Source organism: Corvus moneduloides, chromosome 6, assembly GCF_009650955.1.
Source record: "Corvus moneduloides isolate bCorMon1 chromosome 6, bCorMon1.pri, whole genome shotgun sequence".
Lineage (NCBI taxonomy): Eukaryota > Metazoa > Chordata > Aves > Passeriformes > Corvidae > Corvus > Corvus moneduloides.
In genome coordinates, this window is record NC_045481.1 from 31,131,720 (window position 1) to 31,158,217 (window position 26,498).

The following is a 26,498-nucleotide window of genomic DNA, read 5'->3' on the forward strand; positions in this document are numbered from 1 at the left end:
CCAAACCACTCTACCAGAAACAAACTTTGCAAGTTCCTAGAATCGCAACGGGTACAACACCAGGTCATCAGACAGATGAGGGAAACTGGCTCTGTGCCAAGCAGTGGGCCACATAAGAGACATCAAATCACATATCTGTGATTCTAAGCATGGCAAATATAATGGTGGGAAGCAGTCTGCAGCATGAGAATAGTCAAAGCAGCTCTAGCCCTGAAGGCTTCTACCTTCTTCAGTTCTGGGATCCTGCAAGGCTAGTTGGATGTCAGCCCTGTAGTTGGCTCTGCTGGGCATGTGGGGGGAAAGACAGGCAAAATACTGCAGGTGAAGGAGAAACATCTCCTGGTGAGACCATATCATAAGACCTTATAGAGGTAATGTCTCTCGCACTAGCAGAAGCTTACCATGTTTACAAAGAAAACCAAGAATGGAGTCCATCTTAAATTTTGGACTTAAAAAAAAAAAAAGAAAAAAAGAAAAAATCAGCTCTTGAGTCAAGATCCAAGAATGACAGCAGGCCATCTTTACCCAACGTTTAGCACTGGAGGCTTGACTCTTACACCTTCTGGAGTCACTTATTCTTCTAATGAGCACATGTAAAACACTATCATAACAGAATGAGAGCCTTTGACACTCACTCAGCATGGATGCAGATGACCACACATAAGGTGCAATGCAGTAGGAAATAAAACAAAAAACCCTGAAATAATAATCAAACCTTCTGAACCCTGAGAAAGTTTCACTCTGTATAGATATAGAAGAGGTTTTGCAGTTCAGGTATATCTCTATTTACCATTCAGAATTCAGATTTTCAGAATCAGGAAAAAATATGTACAAGCAAACATTTCAAGAAACATTTTTCTGTACAATTTGGGGCTTGCTTCTACTTTATATAATTTAGCAGCTTCATAACTTCACATAGAAGTCCCTTTCCCAGAAAAAACTGCAGGTTAAACTCTTTAACCCATCTTTAACTCAAACAACTGCACCGCAGCTGGAGAGTATGTCTGTCATTATATTTACTTACACCACACAAAAATAAACTGTAGATAACCAAATTTGTAAAGGAATTGGCAGAACTAATCAATTGTTATTACAAAGCTTGTTTGAAGATTAGATATTTCACTTTGAAATAATAATAAAATGCAGCTAAGTGGGTTAGGAAAAGGAAATACCGTCTCCCTAACTTACAGCTGATTATACTGCAAGTCTGCCACTCCATGTTTACTCTAAGGCAGATGTACTGATATAATGAAAAAAGCTGGAGTTATTTTAGTCATGCCTACTTTGTGGAGGGAAAAAGTTTGACCTTTTACCTTGCTCGCTGCTGTTGTCTCCACTCTGGGAAGCGTGGCCCCCGCTGGAGGGCCCTGGTGTGCCTGCCGAGTGCGTTGAGGTTGCATCATCGTGGTCTCTCCAAGATGAAGGATTCTGGTGTCAGAGTGCCAAGGAATTTTTTCCACGGTTCCCATTCCAATAGCAAATGAAGAACAGAAAGCAAACCAGGAGAAGAGGGGAGGAAGGGGAAGAAAGTATACACATTAGCATTTGTGAAATGTGCCAAACACCTCTACTATTTGCACAGTGTAATAATTCTTCAGCAAAGGCAAGCAGAGGAGATACAAAGATTTACTTGTTAACACATAAGACAGATTTTTTTTCTTTTTTAAACTTTCCACAGAGTTGTCTGGATTTAATTGTTTGAGTAGTACTGCATAACAATATTTCAGGAGAGACAAAAAACCTGTAAATACAGTTTCTCACTGAGCTCTACAGGGTAGTGGAGGGGCAGGGGAGGGAAGAGCATCTACCTACATAGTTTATGATACTAAGTGCTCTCTTTAGGATCAGGATAGTTGGTATGCAAACTATCTCCCCACACTTTGTTTTTCCACACTGACTACAGCTGCGAGGGGAGAATAGGAGGGAAAATGTTTCAAGAAGTACAGGAGAACATGCATGGGAGAGGAGTGTGCCCTCATTCCCTAACCACTCTGTCACCCATTTAAATGCTGGAAAAACTTCCAACAAGATCAAAGTTTTGAGGGGAAAAAGCAAGCTTTCTCTGAAAGACATTATATACCAGGAAAGATGCTTCCTCACCCCCAGCCATCACCTTGATATGACACATTTCAAGAGACTTTCTAGATTTATCACTCTAACAGTTCATTTACAAGAATTGTCAAGAATAACCACCAGGTGATTATATAAAATAACATGTATAGTGATTTTTATGTAATTCTTTCCACATTACTATGCATAAAACACTACAAAAGGGAATGCAGAAGACAGACTTACAAAGTTCGCAAAACTTGGCTAAGAGCTGAACTACTGTACTTAAGTCACATAATTCATGTATACTTTCTAATTTATTGGGTATTGGCTTTCCCAGAGAGAGGAGCTGCTATTTAAAAGGATAAGTGAGGAAAACTTAATGTTACAGTTTAGTGCTACTTTGTTGAATGTATTCTCCTCCTGTCCTCCTCCCCTTTCCTGATCATTCCCAATACCCTGCTGTTGCTTAAAGGAAAACAGGAATTCTACTGTACAGGAAGAGCTTTATCAGCACCACATGAAGGCAGGCAAGAGATGGAATTTCCTCTGGCAGAAAAGGAGAGCAAGAACACATGAAACAGATCAGAGCAGGGGTTGGACCTGCATTACTTGTCACCTGTATGCAACAACTTAAATCAAGCACATTATAATAATTCAAATACAAAAAAAACAACAAATACCCCCTCAAAAAAAAAAATGCTTCTTAAGTTTGATTGTGGTTTAAATCTGTGTTGTGAAATACCACTAGACTATTAAAGCATGAGGAGAAGCTGAAAGCAGCAAGTGACAAGTTGGATAAATTCTTTGAGCAGGACTGATTCTGACCTCAGCTACATCAATGTGTAGTAGGAATAAGTTCAACATAATCAACTGATTTACCCATTGTAAAATACAGTGTGTGATTGGGACCAAGTCCCAAAATCTATATTGAAACATCTCAAAGTAATCTTCTAGCACTGATTAGTACCACATGCTGTATAGCAACGCAGAATAGAACTGCCAAGTAACGGCTTGCTACAATACCCAGCAACATAAATCTGACAGGCCTGACCTGGTTCGCAGCAGAGACAAAGGAAAGAGCCCATGACTTCAAAAGGTTCCCAGTAAAGTCTCAGGTGACCAAAGGGTAAGAAGGATCCAAATCCCCTTCACCTTACAAAGATAGACACACACATACACCCACGTATGTGGTTCCATGACAGGAAGACAGGAGTAAAATCAGAAGACAGGTCAGGATCTGAAATTTCCCTCACCTGTCAGCACAGCAGGTATCACAACAGCACTTATGGCACAAAATCACCACCCCCTCCAAAACCTAGAAGACTGATCTACTTTTCCTCTCAGAGAACTATAACAGGAAAAAATGCCACCAAACAATAGTATTTTATGTTCTTTGAGGTTATTGTGTTAATTTTCTCTAATGAATACTGTTATTCCCCACAATTTCATTAAAAAAAAAAACCACCAAGAAAATAAAACAAATAAAACCCCCACATTTTACCATCATTTTTCAGTCAGGTGAAGAGAAACACAAAAAGAAAGATGGGAACTCTTGAAAGTTGAGGCAGCCCAGATGTTATTAAAAAGAACAAAAAGTTGAAAATAAGGTTAGCAAAAAGTTCAGATGGAAATAAAATGCAAAAACTGTGCAAGTTTCTTTACAGCCTGGATTAAAACACAGTTGTGCCTATGAGCTTCTCTTTTTATCTCTGACTTAGGAAGCCACTCAAATAGCTTCAAGCTGAAGGCAAACAGCAGACAGGAGCTCTTCAGCCCTCCGCAGCCTCTTAGCGTCAGCTGTTTGCCGGATGGTAATCAGATAAAGAGCTAGAAGAAATACATGAAAAAGAAAAGAAACAATAGCGTAGCATGAGTTTAGCCCTCCAACAACATCGTGCTGGAACCTTCTTTTAGAAAACGTAGTAATTGCAACATGTTCATCTAGGCTAAACTTTTCAGGGAACACAGTGAGTTATGCTAATTTTGTGTACTGAGGGCTCTCTTGCGCTGGCTGCTGTTGGAGCTCCTTATCACATGTATGAAAGTTACAATAATTAACTGGTAACAGCGCGGCTATGTTTTAAGGCAAATGCCATCCAAAACCTATCATACAATATTTCAAAAGCTAGACTGGCCTTTCTGTTTCAAAGCCGTAAAAATGTGGAAAGGATCACTGAATGAGACTTTCCACAGCTGAAAACACTTGCTGTCTACCAGGCTGAGTTGTTCTTGACCTCAGTTTGTAGATCCGATTTGAGAAAGAGAAACTGTATTGATTGAGAATTCAATGTATTTCTTGTGACACAGTTTTCTTGAGGAAGCATTTTGGCAAAATTTAGTTGAAGAACAGGAAATATAAGATAGGATACTTACTAAATGCAACAGTAGAATGTTGAAGGAATTTGAAAGGGAGAAAAATAGCTAGAGTTTAATACTATAAAAAATGACAAATAATTTTAGGGATGGAGCTTACAGACTCATAAAAAGGCAGCACTCTTTTGCTTTGGACTAAGATCATTGTACAAGTCAGTGAACTGCTCTTTTTCTCTCCTAGACCATTTCCAACCTCACAGCACTCAAAAAAAATTCTTTGACAAATGACTAATCATAAGTAGTTATTTCTTGCACATCTTCACCAGAAAAAAAAAACCCCAACAAAAATAAAACAAAAACAAACAAAAAAAACCCCGAATGGCACCTCTAAAGTGTGCTTCACTGGAAAACTTCATCAGTATTTTTGAGGTACATGAAGAGATCCTAGTCTAATGCCCACTAATGTTAGCTGCAATTTTTCTGTTAGGTCCAAAGAAATTTGTATGGAGTTATCATACGGAAAAAAAATTTTAAAAAGAAGGAAAAGAAGAAACTGAACAGATAGCTTTAGATAAATTACACAAACTGCTAGCATGGCTTCTTTTTTCTTCTTGCAAGTTTAGTAATATACTTTGCAGAAACACATTGAAGAGTATGGATGGTGTCTGCCAAAATGCAACTGCCTATTTTGTGTACATGTGCATACTATAAAAATTTCACACATATATGACCTAAACTAATGCCAGATACCCTAGAAAGTGAACAGCACACATGTATCTATTCCCAGTAGTTTTAATAATTGGGAGCCAAATATGGTACTCCTCTTGCTCTTACCTAATTGTGTTAAAGAGCAGTGTTACTAGGAGAAAAGCAGTGAATACTGAGTAGAGCACAATAGAAGGAGATGGAAAATAGATACAAGAAGCTATGTCTCCAGGGGCAGTATTTTCTATTTGCTGGGCTACAGACTCACAGCTGATAATGCAAGTTGTAATTAATATAAAAGCAGGAGACAATATGGGGAAAGCTTGTACTAGCAGGGCCACAGGAGATCACTCCACTGCTATCCACTGTTTCTCATTTACACACACGGCCTTCCCTAGAAAACACAATTTTACCAGTGGTTTCTCCCTTGAAAGTTTAAAAAAAAAAATTGATTTAGCACCACCACTGAATTTTGCTAAAGCTAGAAAAGAGCAACAGAAAGGAAAAAAGGCATATAAAGCCAATCTGACACATTACTCTTTTGTTGATGCTGAAAATCTGCTGGAAACCATAAGAGTTTTTAACTATTACAGGATTTCTTGAACAGAGATGTTGTAACAGAGAAATTTGATATAAGATGAGCTTCTGATAAATTGCAATTCTTACTTTGTATGTCCAAAATATCTGCTGGGCAAAGTCTGGCTAGCTTTTTGTGAGTGTATGTAGTCCTGCTAGGGCTGATTCTGATCTCATACTGCTTTTTATGGTGATATTAAAGACTCAATTAACCATAAGGAATCTGCTTCTTACTTATAACTGGGAAGCAAAATCAATCAGGCCAGCCGATACCCATGTGAGTAAGCTGAGCAGGATTTGACTTTCAGATTTTAACTGAAGTTTCAAGAATACAACTCTGACAGGATCAGGCCCCAGTATAATTTTATCAGATGAAATTAACAAAATCATTAATCTTGAAAGAACAAACAAAACACAACTTGTTTTTATAAAAGAAACTACAATGGATATAAAGCTTATTGTTTCTAAAGGTGGTTGGACTCAAAGGTCTGGTAAATTAATTTTACAAACACAAAATTGAACTGAAGTACTTGATAGAGATGGCATTATCCCCCCGAAACACAATCCAAATCCTGCTCACCTTGTTCTTACAAGTAACACGCGTAAACACAGCGGAATGACTGACATGACTGATACCCCAAAAATCTGTATCTAGCCACAGCCATATATGAAAATACGATAGACTATGCAGGACACGGAAATCTATCACATGCATGCACTTGTGTTTCTGTGTGTGTATCTGCGTCTATGTTTCGTGCATGTACAGCTCAGGGTGGTATCTTAGAGATCATGTCAAGTGCCTTTAAAAGTAAACTTGCTACTCAAAGAAACTTTTAATAAGCAAATAAGACATGAAAAACTCTAATTTGACATAATATATATGTTTTCTAAAAAAGACTACTGTTATTACTAAGGTTTATTTTTCTACAAATGTTTACTTAATATGATTACTTTTTTGTACTAAAATTACACAATCGAAACAATAAAAAAGGCACTGCAATCTATCAGATATTTTTGTATATATGTACAAGTTTTAATTTTTGTGCCTTGATTTTGCATTTGAGGAAGTGTCAGGAGCAATTTTTGACCCTCCTAGAACATGGCAGTGCTCTGTAAAGCTGCGTGCTTTGTGTTTTCTAATTAAGATTGAAATCAGACATGTAATCCACCTGTCACCAAGGAACTGAGACTTGAAAAATCAGGGGGCTGTTGGGTTTTTTTAATTGTCCTTCTGTGTCATTCTGTGTAGCTACACTTCATCTAGACTGATAGAAAACTCAAACCAAAAAGGGAACACAGTCATCAAACAGAAAGTGAAAAACATTATTGGTTCATTTTGAGAGAACAGAGATTGAAATTAAAACACTCAAATTTGAGCTGTAGACTCAAATTTGAGACTTCAGCTGTTGACAGAAGTGTACCTCGGCCCATCAAAAAGCAGGAATGCACAACACTATCTACAGTCTTGGAAAGTTCCTGATGATCCTTGCCCCTTCAGAAAGCACAGGGCCTACCGCAGTGTCCTAAGCCACATTGTAAGTTTGCCTTATTATTGTTGCAGCTAGCTACTTAGTTTTCCTTCTGACACACTACAGACAGAAAGGGCATCTTTGGGATCTAATCTGGTGTTTCTCAAAACTCCCACTGAAGTCCACAAAAGCGTGGCACACCTGGAGATTCTAGCATCAGGCCCCCAAATTACTGCTTCATTACTCAGTGAAACCTTACCTAGCGATTTCATTATATTACTGGAACAGATATGTACTACACTATTTTTACTTTTTCTTATCTGCAAAATGCCAGGAATTTGCACAGACCATTCTTTGAGGAGAAATATTAAAGAAATGTTAAGTTGTCTGGATATCCAAAAGTACTAAATAAGTATCTCCTCATGTGAGAGCTGAAAGGTTTAATACTCAGACTAATCTTTCTCTTCTATAGCTAAGACGCTGGATTTCTAATCTGTCAAGTCTTTTTTTTTTTTAAGAGATGTATGTATATTTCTATCCATTTTAATTATACTTTAGGAATTATGATCCATATGTTATTATCTCTGAGCTACAAATTGACTAAAACGTATAAACAAATATCAAAAAGACTGAGGCCCTGATCCTGTTCCCACAAAAGCTGGTGGAAGGGGAGCCATAAATTTCTATGGGAGAATTACTAGGCTTCAAAACAGGTTTCTGCTAAAGGAACAATTGTATGACACCAGGTGAGGCCAGCTACAAAACAAATGTAATTAAAGTACAAAATGTTATCATATGTTCAAAAAAAGTTTTAAAATCTCCAAATGTTATGAGCATTGTGTTTTTCTGATTTGAATAGCTTGAAATGAGAAAAAAAAATCTGTCAACAGTCTCATCAGAAATTTTAGGCTGAACACAGAATTCAGGATAGGGCCCAATATGTTTCTTTGAACAATAACAAATTGTCTGTGCTGGGAAACCAGACTTGAACTGCAGCTGCAAAGGGTTTTTTCTCTATTTTCTTATCTTTTTTTTCCCCTAACTAATCTGGTTCAGCCAGGGCATAGCTATGATTACCTTCTTCCCATCTACAGCTAATACCTCAGAGCAATAAAAAAAACCAAGGGTGTTAAAAATTCAAACACTAATTATGGGCTGTTATATTTACTAAACACAGCAGAGTAATAACAAAAGTTTCAGCTTCTTGTGGCCAGCACTGCACTGTTTGATCTACCAAGTCCCTGGACCCTTTACACTAACTACATTACATAACAGTTAATAGCGCACTAAAATAAAATTCAATAAACACATTTATTACCAAACATGTACAGCACAGCCGCTTACAGCTGTCTCCTTTTTTCAGCACAGGTGTATCTCTGAAGAGTTTATTCCTTTGTTGTTTTTGGGTTTGGTTTCCAATTAAGTTATATAAATAGCAGAGCAGTAGATTTTGAAAGGGGAAGCATGCAATATTTGAGTACCCCATTTAAAGTCTTATGGTAAATATTGGCTAATCCTACAATTCTTTCCGTTACTTTCCTTCATGTCTGTTTTAAGGTCTAGAAAAACAATAAAGCTGAGAGCTGCCTTAGTTCCTAATTCAGCACTGCCACTGTCACTACTATCACTCCTCATATTCACATTGAACACACAGAGGGTAGCTTTACACCATTTAATAACAATAGAGGGGTATGAATTTTTGGGGTGTCAAACAGCTGTCACAAACTGTCACCTCCACAAGAGAAACCTTGGCACACAAGAAATTAACCTACACTTCTTTTGGGCTATCATTATTCATAGCCAATCAGTTGAAATGTTCCTAGTATTTCATGTGCAAATAAAACCATGAGGGGAAGACCCGTGGATCAGAATAGTGGGCCAATACATAAAACAGAGGAAACAACATGCTGTCTCTGTCCTTCTGAAGTGGCTCATCATCACCCCTGCACCAACTTTCACCAAATGAGATCTAGCCTAAGGCTATATATTAAATATGCATATCAAGGCAAATGAAAAAAAATAAACCTGGAGAGCCAAATTGGACAAATTTGCATGCTTGAACTGCTACATTTTCAGGTAGATGCTCAAAAATGATAGCTCATTTTTAATAGACTTGCATGTTTTTATTAGCCATTTTTTTAAAGCTTCTACTTTTCTATGAATAAAAGTGCATTTCTTTCTGCTGGAACCTTGCAAATATAAAACATGGTAGTTTGACTAAGCTATAAAAAGGTGTTAAAGTTTTGTCAGGAAAACAAGCTAATATACAAAAAAAAAATCCAATAAGGAGACACATTTCCCAAAACGCATGAATAAAATGTAACTATGTGATACAACTCTTCATTTCCCAGTTGGTGTTCTGGTTGCACAAATTATTGCTTCCTTTCAAAACAAATAGCAGGGGGCTAAAGTAAAAACGTTATAGCTCAAATCTCCAGGAAATAAAAGGCTTTAAATTATAATACCCAATGAAGTGGTAAACCCTAACGGGTGCAAGATAAATGGGTTGTCATATTTATTTGAGTTTGTTTTTGGGGCCACAAAAGCAAGAGGAGATTCTTCTAGGGAAGATAATAGTTACCAAATTATCAAAATGCTAACCCCCTCCACTCCTGTCCTATCATTGTGTGTGAATTTAAATATTATAATGGAGCACTGCAAATTGGCTTGAGCATTTGCCATCTGCCAGAACCCTAAACAGGCTAGTTTATCTAATCTCTTCAGTATAAACATAAGCATGCTCCATTTCTACACTTCCACTTGAAACACACTCTTGTAAAGAAACTGCACTGGAGAAACACGTTGTTGGGTTTTTTTCCTGTTTCTCTAAATTTTACACAGTGACTCACTATCTTTCAGGTTGCCACTCATTTCAATTTCTTTTCTAGTACTCTCCCAGAATACTTATGCCCACGAATTTAGGATTGTAAAATGCCATGAAACAAATATTTTTGAAATTGTGTCATGCCTCATGGAGTTTATTACCTACATGTGAGTTAGCTGATAAGCAGAGAAACTTTAAGGAAGCTCTGCATGTATTTTTTTCTCTCAAAATAATAGATTTAAAATGTAAAACATAGCACAAACCTTGTCATGCAATGTTTACTGAATACAAATGAGAAAATGAAAGCTAAGGCTTGAGTCCAAAAATATTTCCCATAACTAAGCCATGCCAGAAGGGGGACATTTAGAAGAATTTATTATTATTTTATCTCCCAATTCAGCTTCAGTCCAGGTCTAATGTAATTACCAAATACACACAAAAACAACATGTTTTCAAAGGAAACAAAAGCTCCTAGAAAGCTCATTCTCCCTGGGCTTCCAGCTACTCTTCTTAACACACTGGGAAATAAAGGCAGGCGCCTGTGCAGAAAGCATGGTTAACTTCACACTGGGTGTTAAATTAATATTTCAACTGCTAAAATATTAGACTCTATCATTTAGATTATTAGTTCAATTGAATCTAAAACTGTATAAACCTCTTTGCCCCCCAGGGATGCGTTCCTATAAATAAAGTGGAGTTCACACCCACTCTTTTTAACCAAAGCTATTCCTTCCCTTTTCTGCGGTACCAGCTGCAATCTTTCCCTTCACATCCCAAAGTCTCTCTGCATCTACATCTTTTGAAGGATCACAAGAGTCGCTCCAAAACCCGGAAAAACAAAGGCACTCTCCTCACCACACGCACCAATGTTCAGTCCTACACCCATTACACTAATTCACCAACTCTTAAAGTGTTAAAAATCAACCGCTAACCTACGGTTACTCAATCATCATTCTCTCCAACTTTCTGTAATACATTGTTAATAATTGCTTCATCAAGGTTACTGTCTTTTATTATGAAGATGCTTCAGGCGTTTGGCAGTAAGTCCATATTCTGACAATAAGTTGCTATAAAGCAAAAGCATTGGAAACTCTAATGTGCTAACCTCTTTTTTTTTAATGCAGTGTAGTATTGCCAATAATTCTCATCACTTGTCATCCCCACGAGAGGGGAGGGGGGAGCAAATCACCAAACTTTCTTCCTAACTTTCTTGTCTGTGTTTCCTTACATTGATGCATTGATTACAAAGTTGGCAAAAGCAGGAGAAAGCACCGATCCCCACATCAAACCGACAGTTCGCTAGCTCTCCAAGCCGCCCAGACCAGGAAACTTTACAAACCATTGCAAACTCGATGCTTTACAGATGAAAACTGAAGGAACCTTTTGCATTTCTACAACTTTACAAAGGGAGAGGGAAGGAAGTGTGAAGATGGGATTCGAGCTTGCAAGAGGTTAAGGTAGTAATAATACTAATAGACAACACCAGCAAAGCAAGGAAATCAGGAACAGGTCCTCTAAGTAGCCTAAAGATTTTAAAAGTGTCATAAAGAAAATAGAAGGACTTACATGATCGGCTAAATTTGTGGAAGATCCTGAGAGTTCTTCATGGTCTGATTTGGAGCTGCCATCCCTTTCATCAATAACAAGGTCTATTGGCATTTTTCCTTTCAAACAACTAATGTACCGATGGCAGAAGTTATCACACAATTCATGAACCTGAAAAGAATAACAAGAATAACAGAATCAATAATGGCAAAATATTGTATTTCAACTTTCTTTTTTTTTTTTTTTTTTGGAGCAAGAACAGCCCTCTGATCTACTCCACAAGTAACTCTAATTAAGGGGGACAATAGTTGAAGGCAAGGAAACAATAGAGAAATTGTTGCAGCACGTATTATTCTCTAGAGACTTGCCGCAGCAACAAGTTAGAGAGAGAGAGATAGTGGGCTCGGACTTGTGTGCTGAAGAAAATCGGATTTCGTGATAACATCGGAACACTGGGGGCTGAACCCAGGTGGTATCCCCGGAGCATACACAACCCAGACAGGTACAACTAGCCACTCGGGACGGGATCAATTTAAACCGGGGCTAAAAAAGAGGTCTAAATGGCCGGGAGCAGTAAAACGAAGCTACTTGCTGAGGTTGTGGGAAGAGCCAGTCTCGTCCCCGGGCACAGCCCCTGCCCACGCCTCGCAGGGGCCCCTGCCTCTTCCAAACATTTAGTGCTTGCTTGGGGTTAATGTGCCTGACAGAGCTGGAGAGGGGAACGAGTGCTTTCATTTCTTTTTGTTAAACATAATATTTCTGAGTGAGAAAGTGAGGAAAGCCGTAAGGATTAAAGGGGTTTAATATTTAATATTAGTAAATATTGAAATTACACACGCTCAAAAAGGGAAAAAAACGGTCTGGGCATGTCTGTCGGTGTCACATGCTCTGATGGCACAGGTTACAGTGTCACACTGCATTACCCCTATCTTCTCTGGCCATGTTTACAAGTCAGCCCAAACAGTCGGGAGGAAGGGAGCCGGGAGGGGGGGCGGGCGGGGCGGAGGGAGAGAGGGGGCAGGGAATGGCGTTCCCCCCCGCCCACCTCCGTGGCTCTTACCTTTTCTAATTCCAAAAGATGAAACCTTAGTACTTGTATTGCTTGGATCATCTGCAAGAAAGTTTTGAGCAAGGGGTTACGTGGGAGACAGGAGCACAGGGGCTGGGCAGAGCCCGAGTGGAAAAGGGGGAGAAGGGGATTGTCAGGGCGCGCGGTCATTATCCAGGATTTTAGCTCATTGGTCACGCTTCAACAATTTTGATCAACTTTAACCTAAACACTTGATTTTTATCATATTTATTCCAGGAGCGGTGATTAGTGCTCTATTACCGCGATCTTGGAGAAAACCTCTTCCTCTACTCGTTCCCCTCTCAGCACCCCGGCCCTCATCCCTGAGGGTCCCCAGAGAAGTCAAACACACGCTCCCACCCCCATCCCCGCCCGCAGGAGAAAGGGGGGTGACTGTGTGTTTGAATAGTTTGGCATCTTCTCTACAAGCGGATTTAGGCACTTTGAATATTGAAATCGTTCACATTAGCAAAAGAATTACATTAGAAATCTCCAGCTCTCTCTTCTTAAGCAGTTACTTCCTTCACTTTAGCCTCCTGTGGCTTTCAAACTCAGCTTTGCAATGCATCGGGGCTTGAGACTTTGCTCTGACTGGCCTTAAGAGTAAAGCTCTTTGAAGCCCCTTGAAGGCAACTTGCCGACCGGCCGGCGCCCCTCTCCCATGCCGGTGCAGCCCGGTGCCCGGACCAGCAGCCGCTGCCCCGCCGCACCGCTCGGCCCGGTCCCGGGGCGGAGGAGGGCGCTTGCCGGCAGCTGGCGGAGGGGTCGGGAAGGGCGAGAGGGGAGTGGGGTGGAAGGGAGAGCAGGCCTTACCAAATTGTCCAACTCTGGATTTGAAGAAAAAAGTGGTTTTTCGGCGCGGACCTGCAAGAAGAAGGAAAACCGGCGTGAACTACAGCTTCTGTCTTTAGCCCCGTAAACGGATCGCCCGAAGGGGGAAAATCCCTTTGACAAAACCGGCCGGTACCAAAATCCGGCTGAACGCCCTGGGCCACCGAGCTATGGAGAGGAGCCCGCTCCGCTCCTGCCGGCCCGGCACTGAGCCGGCCGCCGTCCCACGGGAGCCTTCTCCTTTGGTTCCCCTGCCTGCCTCCCGCTCTCTCTGCCTCCAAAACTCGGCCACAGCTACCTTTCCCTATCACTAGTACAGGAGGGCAAGGACCGGGAGTCCCAGCCCGGCAGCGTGAAGGGGCTGCCGGCCGAGGCGGGGGTCAGGGCCAGCCGGGCCACCAGAGCGCACCCCCGCCCCGCCGGAGAGGGGCGCCGGGGGGGGGGGCGCAAAGGGAGGCTGCCCCTGGCAGCACCCGGCCGTGCGGGTCGAGGCGCTGAGGAGGCGGCGGGAGAGCTGGTGAGGGTCGCGGGCGGGGGGAAAGGTGCCAGACCTGTTTAGCGAAGACGGCGATGTCCTCGTTGAAGGAGTCGGAGGAGCAGACGTCCCCGCCGGCCACGCCGGGCTCCCGGGGCGTGCAGGTCGCCAGCTCGCACTTCTCAAAGACCAGAGCTAAGAGGGGGAACAACGGGTGCCTACCGGGCAGTGGCACACAAAGAGAGGGGAGGGGGTGGGGAAGAGGGGGAAAGAAGAGCTGTAATCAACAAGTTTTTTTTTTGTTGTTTTTTTTTTTTTTTTAATGCACGGACACACAGACACGGACACACGGGCACAGCCACACTCTGCAGTCTCGCAGTAATGCTCCGGGCAGAGCAGTGGAGAACCACATTTTGAAATAAAAATGCTGGGTTTGGTGGTGAGCTGGCTGTTGTTGCTTTGTTTGTTTGGGTTTGTTTTTTTTTTTAATTTTGATATTGCAATGCCCGAACCACATCCCCCGTGCAGTCCTCACCGACGAGGACAAAAGTGACCTCTCTAAACGCACAAGGCACCGAACGTGCTAAGCAGCAGCTCAGCTGAGAATGTTACACTTTTGCCACAGCTTAAAATACCGCAAAACCTGGAAGATCCCATCCCTACCCTCCAGCTATGACCTAAAACGAGAGCACAGCTAGGCAAACTGCAAACTACTTAATACGTAATTTTATTTTTCAAGGGGCCTGCTAGCAAAAATGTGGTGAAGTTTCCTGGCTTAGGAAGCACACCCAAGTAAAATACCATCTGTCCAGATAAGTGAGCTGGGGAGGGGGTGGAGGAAGGGAGCACTTCGCGAAATATTTTCCCATAGTTGGTGTAGTCAGAAAAAAAAAAATTATCTGCGTGCTAAGTAGTAAGCATGCATTTGTTTCTTTTCCCCTTTGGTGTCTGATCAAGGCCCCACACTCTGTCATAGATGTTACTAGCTCTCCTTTTAGGATCAGTTAGTATTTTTTCCAAAAGGCGCTGAAGGGAAACGGTGTCATTCCCTCCAAGCAAAGCCCTGGTGAAGGCTTGAGTTTTGCTGGGTATAGGTTTCTTTTTCCTCATGTTCTTTCTTTCTTAAATAGAGAATTCAGCTCATTGCCCCCAATGTATTTATGTCTTCTGTCTCCGGGAAGAGCTGTTTGCAAGAAGTGAATCCCTTTTATTCTTACTACCTTCCGCGATGTGAATAGCTCTTTATTTACAAAGTTGGAAGAGTGGTATTATGGCACAGAGGAGAACACCAGAACAACACTTCTCCAACTAAAATCCAGAGCAATGAGAGACGTCTCTAACTCCTAAGTGGGGCCTTTCCAAGAAAGGAAAAAAACCCCACGGGTAAGAAAAGCCCCCCCCCCTCCCCCAAACACAAAAGAGAAAAAATCCGAATAAATAAAGAAAAATGGAAGGACAAGGCAACACTACCTCTCTCCAACCCATCCTCTCTCCCCAAGAGGTCTGTTTTCCAACACCCGTTTCCCGTGGGTGCTGGCACCTCAGCTGAGTCAGGCTGGGATCGCCCTCGTCCCGGGATCGCCCTCGTCCCGAGATCGCCGGCCACGGCAGTGCCACCGCGCGGGTCTCCCTCCGGAGCGGGCGGCTGGGGGCTGCCCGGCCGCCGCCTTCCCCCCGGACCCTCCGGGCTCCCCCGCCCCACTGCGCTCCGGGGCCCGGCTGGCCGCTGCCGCCGCGGCCCCGCGGGAGCCCCCGCCGCCCGCCTGCCCCGCTCCTGCCCCGGCCGCTCCGCGGGCACCAGCTCTGCGGAGCCGGGCCCTGGCGCCGGGTGGCCCGGCGGCACCTACCCGTAGATCGCATCCTTGTCCCGCTTCAGAGCGTCGTTGACAGCGGAGCCCATGCTGGCCGGCATGACATTGGGGTGCGGGGCGTGGGCGCCGTAGTGCTGTCCGGCGTGGAGCGGCGGCCCATGGTTGAGGTGATGCACCGGGGGGATCGGCCGGGGGGCGTGGGGGTCCCCGTACATGGACGCCGGCACCCCTACTCCGTCCATCCCGCCGTAGTGGGGCAGCTCATCGTACTGTCAAAAAACGGGCCGGAAGAGAAGAAAGAAAAAGAAAAAGAAGAAGAGAGGGGGGAATAAAAAAACAAACAAACAACAACAAAAGTCAGAAGAGAGTAAAGCACCCGGACAGACACAAACAGAGCAAAACAAAACAAGAACAGCCACAACAGAGAGAGAAATGCTCAAAATGAAATCAGCTGGGACCGGGAGCAGGGGCTGGAGGGGTTGAGGGAGGAGTGGGGGTGCAAGGAGAGGTAAAAGGGGAAAGTGTGTATGCCTGTCTGCGTGTGTGGGGGAAGATGGTCCTCTTCAGCACGGGCAGGAGAAACCCTAACAAGGAAACGGGAATGAAAAGGAAGGAAACGGAGGAGAGAAACTAGAGTTACTCTGCATTAGAAAAGAATAAAAAAAATAAACAAGCAGAATCAAAAGCAACTAGATAAATAAGTCAACACTAGAAAGGAGAGAGGAAAGGTAGGGTGCATCCGGAGGAGGGGGGGAGATAAAGGGGGAAATAATCTGAAAGTTACCAGAAACATTATTTAGTAGCAATTCCCCTTGTCCTTGTCAAAGCCAGAGACCAAAAAAAAAAAAAAAAAAAAAAAAAAAAACCAAAAAAAAAACCCAAACAAACAAAAAAAGAAGCAGCTATATGTGTATACATATATATACATTCGTATATACACACACACACATATGTATTTCTTAGTCTTTGCTAGGCAGCAGCAGTAGCGGCGGCGGCAGCAGCAGCAGCAGCAGCAGCAAGCTTTCCCCTGTGAAACCCGTGCTACTGAGCAGGCAGAGAGCAGGGAAATCGCACTGCTGGGGAAAAAGCTAGAGAGGAAAAAAGCGTGGAACAATTGCAGAGAGATACACACAGAGACACTCATGCACACACACAAAAAGCCAGTGAATAATTTTTGCTGCTATTTTTTAATAGTGGCCGCCATCATCATCAGCAACAGAGGAGAGCAAATCGGACAGGCCCCTCTTAAGAGAGGATTTATATATAGGTAAGTGTTGGAGATTTAAACCTACCCTTTGCGCCATCAGTCTGCGCTCCAATAAACTCCTGGATGTGTCGTATATTTAATATCCCAGTCCAGCAAAGAAAGTGATTTAGAGTGAAGAAGATTCCTTTTTTTTTTTTTTTTGCAACCCACTTATAGACTTCTCCTATCCTCCAATATGGGTAAATAATAATAATAACAACAACAATAGCAACAACAATATATAAAAAACAGTCAAGAACCACGATGAGTTTCTGTGTTTTCTTCTTTTTTTCTGTCTCTTTCTCTTTCCTTTTTCTCTCTCTCTTTTTCCTTTTTTCTTTCTCTACGCAAAAAAAAAAAAAAAAAAAAAAAAAAAAAAAAAAAAAATTGTCAAGCCCCCAAACTGAAGGTTACGATCGGCCCGTCAGCAACCCACATGTAACCAAACTGTCGTGTCTCATGGCTTTTTGCCACTCCAGCTGTCAATCAAAGCCAGGGAATGTCAAGGTAGTGAATGAATGATGGTTGATGATGATGAAGAAGAGAGGAGGAATCTTTTTAACCCCGGTTTCTTCTTCCAGTAACTCCGTGCTCGGGTTTTGCCTTTTAGGATCGCTTATAGGGTTGTTGGTTTTGGTTTTGGTTTTTTTTTTTTAAAGTACTGTGAAGGGGGGTGGGGAAAGATGCGAAGAAAAATTGTATAGTTTGCAAAGCCCGGACTTCCCCCTCTCTCCTTTTTTTTTTTTTTTTTTTTCCTCCCGGCAGGTATTTTGTCTCCCTCTCTCCCTCGCTCCCTGGGATGAGTGAGTGTCAGTAAGTGTTGGCAGGTTGGCTGCCGGCTGCCTTATAGAAGAGGCTCAGTTTTGCGGCGCTGATCGGCGGGAGAATGAAGTGACGGAACCCGGAAGTAGTGGTGGCCATAGCCAGTCCTGCAGCGCGGCGGCGGCGGCGGCGGGGAGCGGCGGCGGGGAGCGGCGGCGGCGGGGAGCGGCGGGGCGCGGCGGCGGGCGCGGGCGCGGGGCGGCGGGGCGCCCCAGCCGGCGGAGCGCCGGGGATGCGCAGCGCGGCGGCGGGGCGGCCGCGGCGCCGCGCGGGGGGAGCCGCGCAGCAGCCCCTGCCCCGAGCGAAGCACGGCGTGTAGGAAGGAGCGAGCGAGCGTGCGAGCGAGAGGGAGGGAGGGAGCGAGGGAGGGAGGAGGGAGGGAGGGAGCGAGGGAGGGAGCGAGGGAGGGAGGCAGGGGAGGAAGGACAGGGAGAGTGCGTGTGTGCGAGAGGGGGGAGAGGCAGGGGAAACTGCAGAGAGCGAGAAGAAAAGTGCGGTAGAAGCCCGGCCCCGGGTTGGTTTGCGCTAGATTATTTGAGCAACAAAATACCTTCCGATTACCCGCGGTGTCGGGCGTCTGGCGGCGCGCGGGGCTGCTCGGTCAAGTCGCCGGCTGTCGCCGCTGCCGCGCGCGGTGCGCGAGCCCGGGGGCACCGGGAGCTACAGCGCGCGGGGGGGCCGCGCAAAGTTGCTCTGCCCCCGGCAGCGAGGCTGCTCCGGCCCGGCGCTCCCGGCTCCGCCAGCGCGCCGTGCTGCCAGCCTGCCTTCTTCCCTCTGACAATTCATTGTGCTTTTCTAAAAATTAATTTTCCAGGGCATGGAGAGAACGCCTCGTTCAAACCGTGTTGGGCACCGCTCTTCATTAAGTGATCGCTGCTATCAAACACTCTCTGGATGTCTTGAAGCGGGGGGGGGGGGGGGGGGGGGGGGGGGGAGGCGGGGAGAGGCGGGGGGAAGAGGGGGAAATCCCTTTTAGTTTTGCGATTAGGCTGCCAGGCTTTGTAAAGGGCTTAAAAACAAAGTCATGCTTAGTCTTTTGTAGGAGAGATCCAGATGTTATGTAGATTTCTGTTTGCATGTTCGTTTTGAGCGGATCCGGCGGTGAGCGCTGTATTTACGTGTGTGTTGCTGGACTTTATCGACGTTGAGCTTGTGGAATGTATGCTGGAGTATTAGCTCGGTAATGCCTTCTAATGGTAGTGCTAATTACAGTGGGGTTATTTAGCAAATTAAGTGAGATGATGCACCCCCCACCCTTGAGTACCAAATGAACTTTTCCAAACACCCAGGCAAACACACACGCGTTAATTTTGGTGCGTTTCTCTCGCCCAATCACTTCGCTGAAGCTACACCATGCCTTACCTCAGAGCAGTCAATTACCAAAGCTACCCGGGATCATCAATCATGGGGGATGCTTGAAGTTTAGGGGAGGAGCAATGGTCAAACTATCGATTGCTGCAGTTTTGTCCTCCCCAACCCCCCACCCTCGTTCACGGTCCCCTGCACATAAAATCTAAAATAGACTATCCCGTTAATAGTGGGATTTATCAATGATTATGTACCCGGTTGTGAATGTGGCCTCATACATAGATGGCTTTTGAAAATACACTGCAGAAGATATATTATTCCGTTAGATTTTGGTTTGGTTTGCTTTTCGTGGTGATGACGATGCTTTTCAGAGGTTTGGTTTTGTTTGGTTTTTTTTTTGACTTTAAGAAAATGACTCAAGAGGTAGTTATAGATATTTGGCCTGATTTTAATAGGCAAAGGGAATGAGCTCCAGAGGTCAATAAACCCCTCCAAAATGATGAATGATTGAGTACCTGTGATGATGGTAGTGATTACCGGAGCAATTAAACAGTTTGATTAAATGAGCCATCATAACAATGATGTCTGCGGGAAATCAGCCCTCACGTATAAAGAAAGATAGTGTGGAGAGCTGACAAACGCCAGTGGGCATTCCTGCATGTTCCGCTAGCGCCGAGCCCTGCAGAGCAGGGCTGTATTTACAGATATGAGGAGAATACGGAGAAAAGTCCCTCTCCTACTTTTAGCCAGAGTTGCATCCTGCTTAAAACCCGCCAGAAGCCGGAGAGCAGACACGGGTTGGTTTTGTTTTTTTTTTTTTTCCTAGAGGATCTCCTCCAAGATTAAAGCTAGTCCTAAGAGCAACCGAATTGCTGTGACTGACTTTCACGGGACTGTAAAGAGAGGTGAGTAGAAGAGCCCTTAGTATGTAGATCTCTTTCAAGCAGTGGTTAAGTCAATTCATTTCGAAGGGAAAAAGCCAGTCTTCTTGTGCAGTATTTTATACTCTGTCGTATAAATCGGTAACGTAATTCAAGATATTCATGGTAATGAATGCTTGGCTAATCCTTTGGGTGCGCGGAGACCTACAGAGCAGTAGGTTATGCAAATCCTTTCCTACTTTTACAGCTGTAGTTTTCTAACAGTTTTTTTTTTGTTGTTGTTTGGTTTTTTTTGTTTGGTTTTTTTTGTTTTTTTTTTTTGTTTTTTTTTTTTTTTAAGAGATCTAGTCATCGGTGAATGTTATTTGGGGTTTTTTTCCTTCTTTCTTCCTCCTCCTTCCCCCCCCCCCCCCCCCCCCCCCCCCCCCCCGCCCCGCGCCCCAAAGATGCCAGATTTCTCAACTTGCATGGAATCATTTGCTTGTGATGCAGCCAGCTTAGAGGACATGGTTCAAATATTTGTAGCTTCCAAACTTGTTTTTTAACGGTGGCAGCACAAACCCAGAGCCTTGTCCCTTGAGATGTACAAGTGTGTCTCTTTTGAAATAGTTTCAGTATCACCAAAGAAGAGGTCTTACCTTATAACCTGGCTGTGCAAAGGTAATCCAGCTGCATTTAAGGCTCCATGCATTTCTTCAGACCTCAAGCTGTAAGAGAAGTTCATCAGTTTTCTTCTCAAAAAGATGTTAGATGACTTGGCTCACATAGAAGAAATCATTTTATTGCTTAGAAAATAATTTTAGACCACTTTTTTTTTTCTAATTCTATTTTTTTCACAGAAGTCTCTGTAGATCTCAGCTGCCTTGATTAAAAAACTCTGAAAAAACAGACTAAAATCAAAGCTGAAAAAAAGCAGCCAAAGACTTTTTCAGTGTTCAATGCTGCTCCTTTCAATTGTTTAATTTTTTTTTCCCCTCCTAAACTAATTAACCCCCTGCGTTGTCTTGCCCTGCTGTGCATGTTTGTAATCTGGGACAGGGACCAACTTTTAAAAATTATTTTAACTTGATAGAAAGTGAAATTTCATATAGTAAAAGAAGCTCTTTCATGTTCGTCCTGTGTCTTTTTTTCCACGTGAAAAGAGTTGAAGCCTTTTTCCTCATCGCTATCCCAGTGGATTAAAGCACACAGAGAACGTGGTTTATAAAGCGCTACAGTTTAGCCATTAAAAAGGAATCTCAATTTAGCGCCCTTAAGTGAATGTACTCATCTATTAACAAAGATGCTGTTGGGAACTCGGAGGAAAATGGGATACAAATGGGATACGTACGTGCAGAGGGTGAGGGCTTTCACACACTTAGGTGATTTTTTATTTACTCCCCCCTAGCCCCCTCCCGCCCCCCCCCTCCGCCGTGACTGGTGACATTTCTTTAAAAATAAAAGTAATTCAGGAAAATTAAAGTGGCTAATTTCCATTTCTCCTGCATCACTTTCAGAGCGAGGGCTGTTTTCAGGAAAAGTGTGAGATATGAGTCGGGGTGGTGTCTGGGGGGTTTTTGCTTTTTTTTTTTTTTTTTTTTTTTTTTTTTTTATGGATCGGCTCAAAAGTCCAAAGAGAAATGAGGTGTCCGGTATGGAAGTGCATCTCAGTCAACCGCCAGCTCCTTTTGCCGAGGCTGGAAATGGTTTTAACAGGCGGTAAAATTTCATCTTGTGGTGTCAAATTGGGGTCAGTTTGGGGTTAGCGCTCTCAGTGTCCGAGCAGGAGCTGTCCAGCTGCGTGGGGATTCATTAAGGGCAAAAGATCCGTTTCAAGAAAAACAATACAAAGACAATCAGAGGGCTAAAGATCCTCTTCAAATCGCATTTTACAAGTGCACCAGAACAAATATAGATGCTGAAACCTATTCCCTTCAAACTCTCAAATCGGCTTCTTAGCCCTCGGAGGGAGCGAGAGAGAAAATCCTCTAAAACTTAAGAAGAGTCTGTTTTCAATCAGCCTTTCCGAAGTGTGGCATCTTAGTCCTTTGCTGGCTTTGAGACATGCCTCTCTTGCTTGCTCGTTACATCTCTCCCTCCCTCCCTCTCTCTCTCTTTTTCCACAGCCTTGCAAAAGCGGATGGCACAACAGGTAATATTTCAGATTTCAAGAATAAATCCCACCGGAGACCTTAAACCGCTGTTTTGCACGCGCGTGTGCTCCTAGCACAAGATTTAATGCAAATTGAAAGTTTTTAGGGGGAAACAAGCCATGCTTGCACGAAACCCTGTTGGACCCTGTAGGAAATTTTGAGGTCTCCTTGTAGGTGATGCTCCAGTCCGATGGGTAATTTAGGCTAGATTTACTTTCCAGTCCTTAGCATTTGTGGAAAGCACCTATTGCTAATCTGGTTTATTAAATTCGCGTGGTTTAAATCCTCTTAACGTCCCTACATCTGTTAGGACAATTGACGCCTTGTTACAGGGACAAATAACTTGAACCTTAATCTTGTTTGTAACTTTATTCAATGTTTGTTTGTTTGTGTGCTGAGTTCAAGTATTTTGGATGATGCCATTGTGTTCGGTAACGCGTAGACTGCATTTGAAAGCAAAACTCCTCATAGACAGGTCAAGGATATCATGTAACAGAGTGAAAATTTTAACATATTCGAACTGGCTTTTTATCTTGAACTATCATTTTAGGCAATGTGTCATAATTAATGAAGAAAGCAATCTGCCTGTTAAAATTTAGGTGCGGGACATCACAGTGACACCGTTGAGAAATTCACATGAATTTTACTTTTTGTTTCGCTTGCAAGGCGAAGTGTGAAGTTTAAATAGTACCTTTTTCTTTTTATGATCAGGATTGTGCCACAGTTAAATTCCTACCCCCAAACCCGCTTTTTACCACACTCTCCTTTGCCCTTACGGTTGCTTTTTACAACTTCAGTCACTTTTTATTCGTCTCAGCACTCTTTGATTCGCCTCCAACTTCCCGCAGCTGCAAGACTTTTGAGGTCCCATCTCGGGTGCCCCTGTGAAATCATGCACGTTTTAGCTTCGGCAGATCACTGGGTTCATTTAGCTCCTCACCCTGATCCCCGGTCTGCCAGTAGTGTACTTCGCTTTTCAGTAATGTATTATTATTTGGCGAAAACCTTTCTAGTCCTGAAAGTCAATGGCAGCCCATCACGGTGAACTTTTCTTGACCTCGACGGCAGTATGACTGAGATCTTTGGGAGCTGGATTAGGAGGAGGTTCATTTACTTACCTGTTAACTTCGCTTTTTACTCTTTCTTCCACCCCTCTCCCCTCTTTTTTTTTAGAGGGAAAAACCCCCATCCCTGCACGAAACAAGAACGATCCGGGCTCGTCCTCCCCTCCCGCCCCCCTTTCTCCCGCTCCTCGCCCGGGACGCAGGGCTGTAGCCCGGCGCTGGCGGTGCCCCGCTCGGCGCTGGCTGCCATCAGCAGCCCTCTAGCGCTATCTGGCGGGGCTCCAACACCAGCCCGCAGAGCCGCGTACGGCCCGGCCCGCCGCCGGCGCGGAGCCGCGCACGGGGCTCGCTCCGCGGCCTCAGGGCGCTCGGCCCCGGCTCGGCAGCTCCCGCGGGACTCTGATGTGGCCCCGTCCCGTGTCCCATCCCTGTGGGGGCGAAACCCGCCGTGGGAAAGGGCACAGAGATGAACCTCTTCGCGTCTGTCCGGTTTATGTCACGCGGGTGGGTGTGAAGCACTCAAATCAGATTAGAGATCAGATTTTTTTTTTTTTTTTCAATTTTATTTTATTTAGGCTGGAATGTTTATAAAAGTGGAGACCATAAACAGTCGACATGTGTATTTCCATCACACACCAGAAAAAAAAGAAAAAAGAAAACAACCACAAACCTGGCTTGTCAGGGCTTCCCACTAACACTGCTTGCACTGGGTAGTTAGAAATTTAGTTTGCAATTGTTCGAAGAAGCCCGAAGCATGAAAAAAAATTAATCTTTCCAGTATGACATGGTAACCAAAAGGACAGTTAGGGCAAACTAAATGGCTTTAGTGTGATATCAGAGAATCTGCAAAGGCTTCAAACTCTGCTTAGAGCTCTGATCTAGCACGCTCAAAATATCCCCTTTTGTTCTCCAGCTGCCTATAAAACTCCAGAAGAGGAGCGCTCTCATTTTTACACTGGAGTTCTCGGTCCGGAGAGAACAATATACTCCTATCTCTTTTCAAATGATCCGGAGATTCTCACAACAGACAGGCAATCACTCGAAGCACGAATATCCTTTTTTTTTTTCAAGAACTGCTCGGCCTATTGTTTGAAGTGGGATTCAGTGCACAGCCCAAAGAGAAAAGGAAAAAAAATCTTAGGAGCCCGGTTTGGTATTGCACAGAGAGAGAGCTGACAAAATATTATAGCGTGTTTCCTCGAAGTACATGGTGAGAGCCGGCAGTGTGTTCCCGAAAAGAGGTTGCTTTTTATTTCCACACTCCCCACCCCCCTCCCCCCCTCCCCAAGATTGTGATAGTCTTTGTATGTCTTTCTTTTGATCCCACAGAGAGAATGCAATATACATATATGTGTTTGCTCTCCATACAAGCAATGCCATACAATGGAATATGCGGCCGGTTAGTCCTCATAATGCTTAGTTTTGCTGTAATTAATTGAAAACAGTTATTAGGTCGTCATTGGCAATAGCGTAAATAATTGCAGCAGATTTTTGCTTAAAATTGACCGGTCATAGAGTGATAGATCGATTTGAGGTATAAAAATGATGTATCAAAACATCAATGTCGATTATTTGAAATATTGTAGTCGAATCTTTTTATTGCTTCATCGGTTAAGTGTCTGAAAGTGCTGTGTTCCAACATATATTTATGTTGTCAATACTGTCAAAACTGTCAGTTTTATTACAGTGGATTTGTAATACATTTCGGATTTGCTCATTTACATAAAATGTCCACCTCAGATACTCCTCCTTTTCTCCATCTCTGGAAATCTGTGTCAGTTTAATGAAAGGATTCAACACTCATACCTGAAGAGGGAAGAAAAAAAAAAAAAGGAAAAGAAATAAAAGAAAAAAAAAGAGAGAGAAAAAAAAGGAGGTATTGCTCCATTATGTCCAATTTAAACAGCCCTTTGGAAAGCTTGGGCTATTTCTGACTCACCAAAAGAGGGAATTCCTCTCCCCCCTCCCTCCCCCAGCCCCGCTTATTTCCCCAGTAGAATTTAAACACTTTTCTACTCTCACACCTAGATTAAGCCCTCCGGGAGAATTGGGAAACTGGACAGGGTTACAGTGATGAGCCAAAGCACACCTGTGAATGCCACAACCTTCCCAAAGAGAGCAATAACCCCCCAGACCACGCACACACACGCAGGGGTTTGAGTACCGCTAGAAAGAAGGAGACAAAAGGAGCAATAAATATGTGTCTGATCCTTTCCTAACGGTTTGGAGCCCAAAGGAAAAAAGCAAACTCTAAGCAGCATTGGGCATTTGATGCCCCCCTATTTTATCAGGGTCTGATCGATGTGATTATTCCCTTTAACCGTAAGGAGTGATTATTTATTAGCATGATCTCAGGCAACTCTCTAATTTTCTCCAAGAGCCTAGCTGAGGGATGGAGAAACCCAGGAATAAATAAATAAATCCATTTGCACAATAAACTCTCTTCGATAGAACAAACACTGAAATTAGGCAAGTAACTTTATTCCACACCCCTTTCCGAGGATGAGGGTGTTGGTGAGATGGACCTGAGGGGTGTATGGGTCGGTTTCTTTCCCCTTCCTTTCCCCGACCCCCCAGGGATATCTACATTTAAATAGATGCTGAAGAGATTTCTGAGTTCACGGGAAAGAAGGACGGTTAGTTAAGGGAATGGCAGCACGCCTGGCAGGTATTTTAATGACTGTCCCTTCCTTTGAACACTTTCAATTTCTCTGCTTCTTGTCCAGAATACGTTTCCCAAATCAAGTATGATTTCTGTTGTAATTCTCGTGTGTATTTGTGATCCCTTCTGAGGTAAATTGAGAAGTTCGCTGCGCAAAAGGAGGAAATCGCCCCTGGGGTGCTTTGTTTACTTTGGTTTGTAAAATCCTGCTAGGAGATGGTTTCCTCAGTGTGTGGCAAGTGTTTCTTCAAGAAATTCATCAGCCCTTCTACAATTACTTCGAGCTCCGAGGGAAGAAAGCTGCCGTCACTTTCTCACATCCCAAGGTGTTGCATGGGGGAGAGAAGAAAAGGCTGGAGCATTTAATTATAATGGGGAGGGGTGGGGGGTGGGGAGAACGGAGGCTGCAGAAAGCCGTCCCAAGCCGTACCTGGAAAAGAAAAACCTGCAAGGGTGTATTTGGGAAGCGTGTGCCATTTAGACATGGGGAAAAGCACCCCATCTTGTGCAGTAATTTGTCTGAACAATAAACATAATTGGAACAAAATCAGTTGGAAGTTTCTGCGTTTTTAATTACGTTTCATTTTGTGGTAAGCCGTAAAATTATGAATGCCTCTCAATTAAACACTATCCACTTGTAAAGCATTTAACAACAATTATTCCTTAATCAGTTGGAATGTTAGCCACAAATGATGCTGTTAAACATCAAAGGG

General features: G+C 43.5%; 1 protein-coding gene and 1 long non-coding RNA gene across 10 annotated transcripts in view; one reads left to right on the forward strand and one right to left on the reverse strand.

The window, feature by feature from the left end:
- The window catches only part of MEIS2 (Meis homeobox 2), a 174,240-nt gene extending 155,687 nt beyond the window's left edge, over positions 1-18,553 (reverse strand). For 5 of the 9 annotated variants that reach the window (XM_032112307.1, XM_032112305.1, XM_032112302.1 and 2 more), the window contains exons 1-7: positions 16,963-17,259; positions 15,707-15,939; positions 13,936-14,077; positions 13,367-13,417; positions 12,545-12,595; positions 11,506-11,655; positions 1,314-1,428 (exon numbers count right to left, since the gene is read on the reverse strand). In XM_032112307.1, coding sequence (XP_031968198.1) covers positions 1,314-1,428; positions 11,506-11,655; positions 12,545-12,595; positions 13,367-13,417; positions 13,936-14,077; positions 15,707-15,939; positions 16,963-16,974 — 754 coding nt within the window. In that variant the 5' untranslated portion in view covers positions 16,975-17,259. Of the gene's footprint in view, positions 1-1,313; positions 1,429-11,505; positions 11,656-12,544; positions 12,596-13,366; positions 13,418-13,935; positions 14,078-15,706; positions 15,940-16,454; positions 16,543-16,962; positions 17,260-18,288 lie in introns of those variants that run through there. The other 4 variants (XM_032112308.1, XM_032112306.1, XM_032112303.1 and 1 more) reach the window with 3 other exon arrangements.
- LOC116445579 lies at positions 18,161-26,335 on the forward strand. Its single transcript, XR_004240818.1, has 4 exons — positions 18,161-18,252; positions 18,553-19,951; positions 22,033-22,058; positions 24,037-26,335. It is a non-coding gene; the product is annotated as an uncharacterized LOC116445579 (long non-coding RNA).
- Positions 26,336-26,498: the final 163 nt, after the last annotated feature.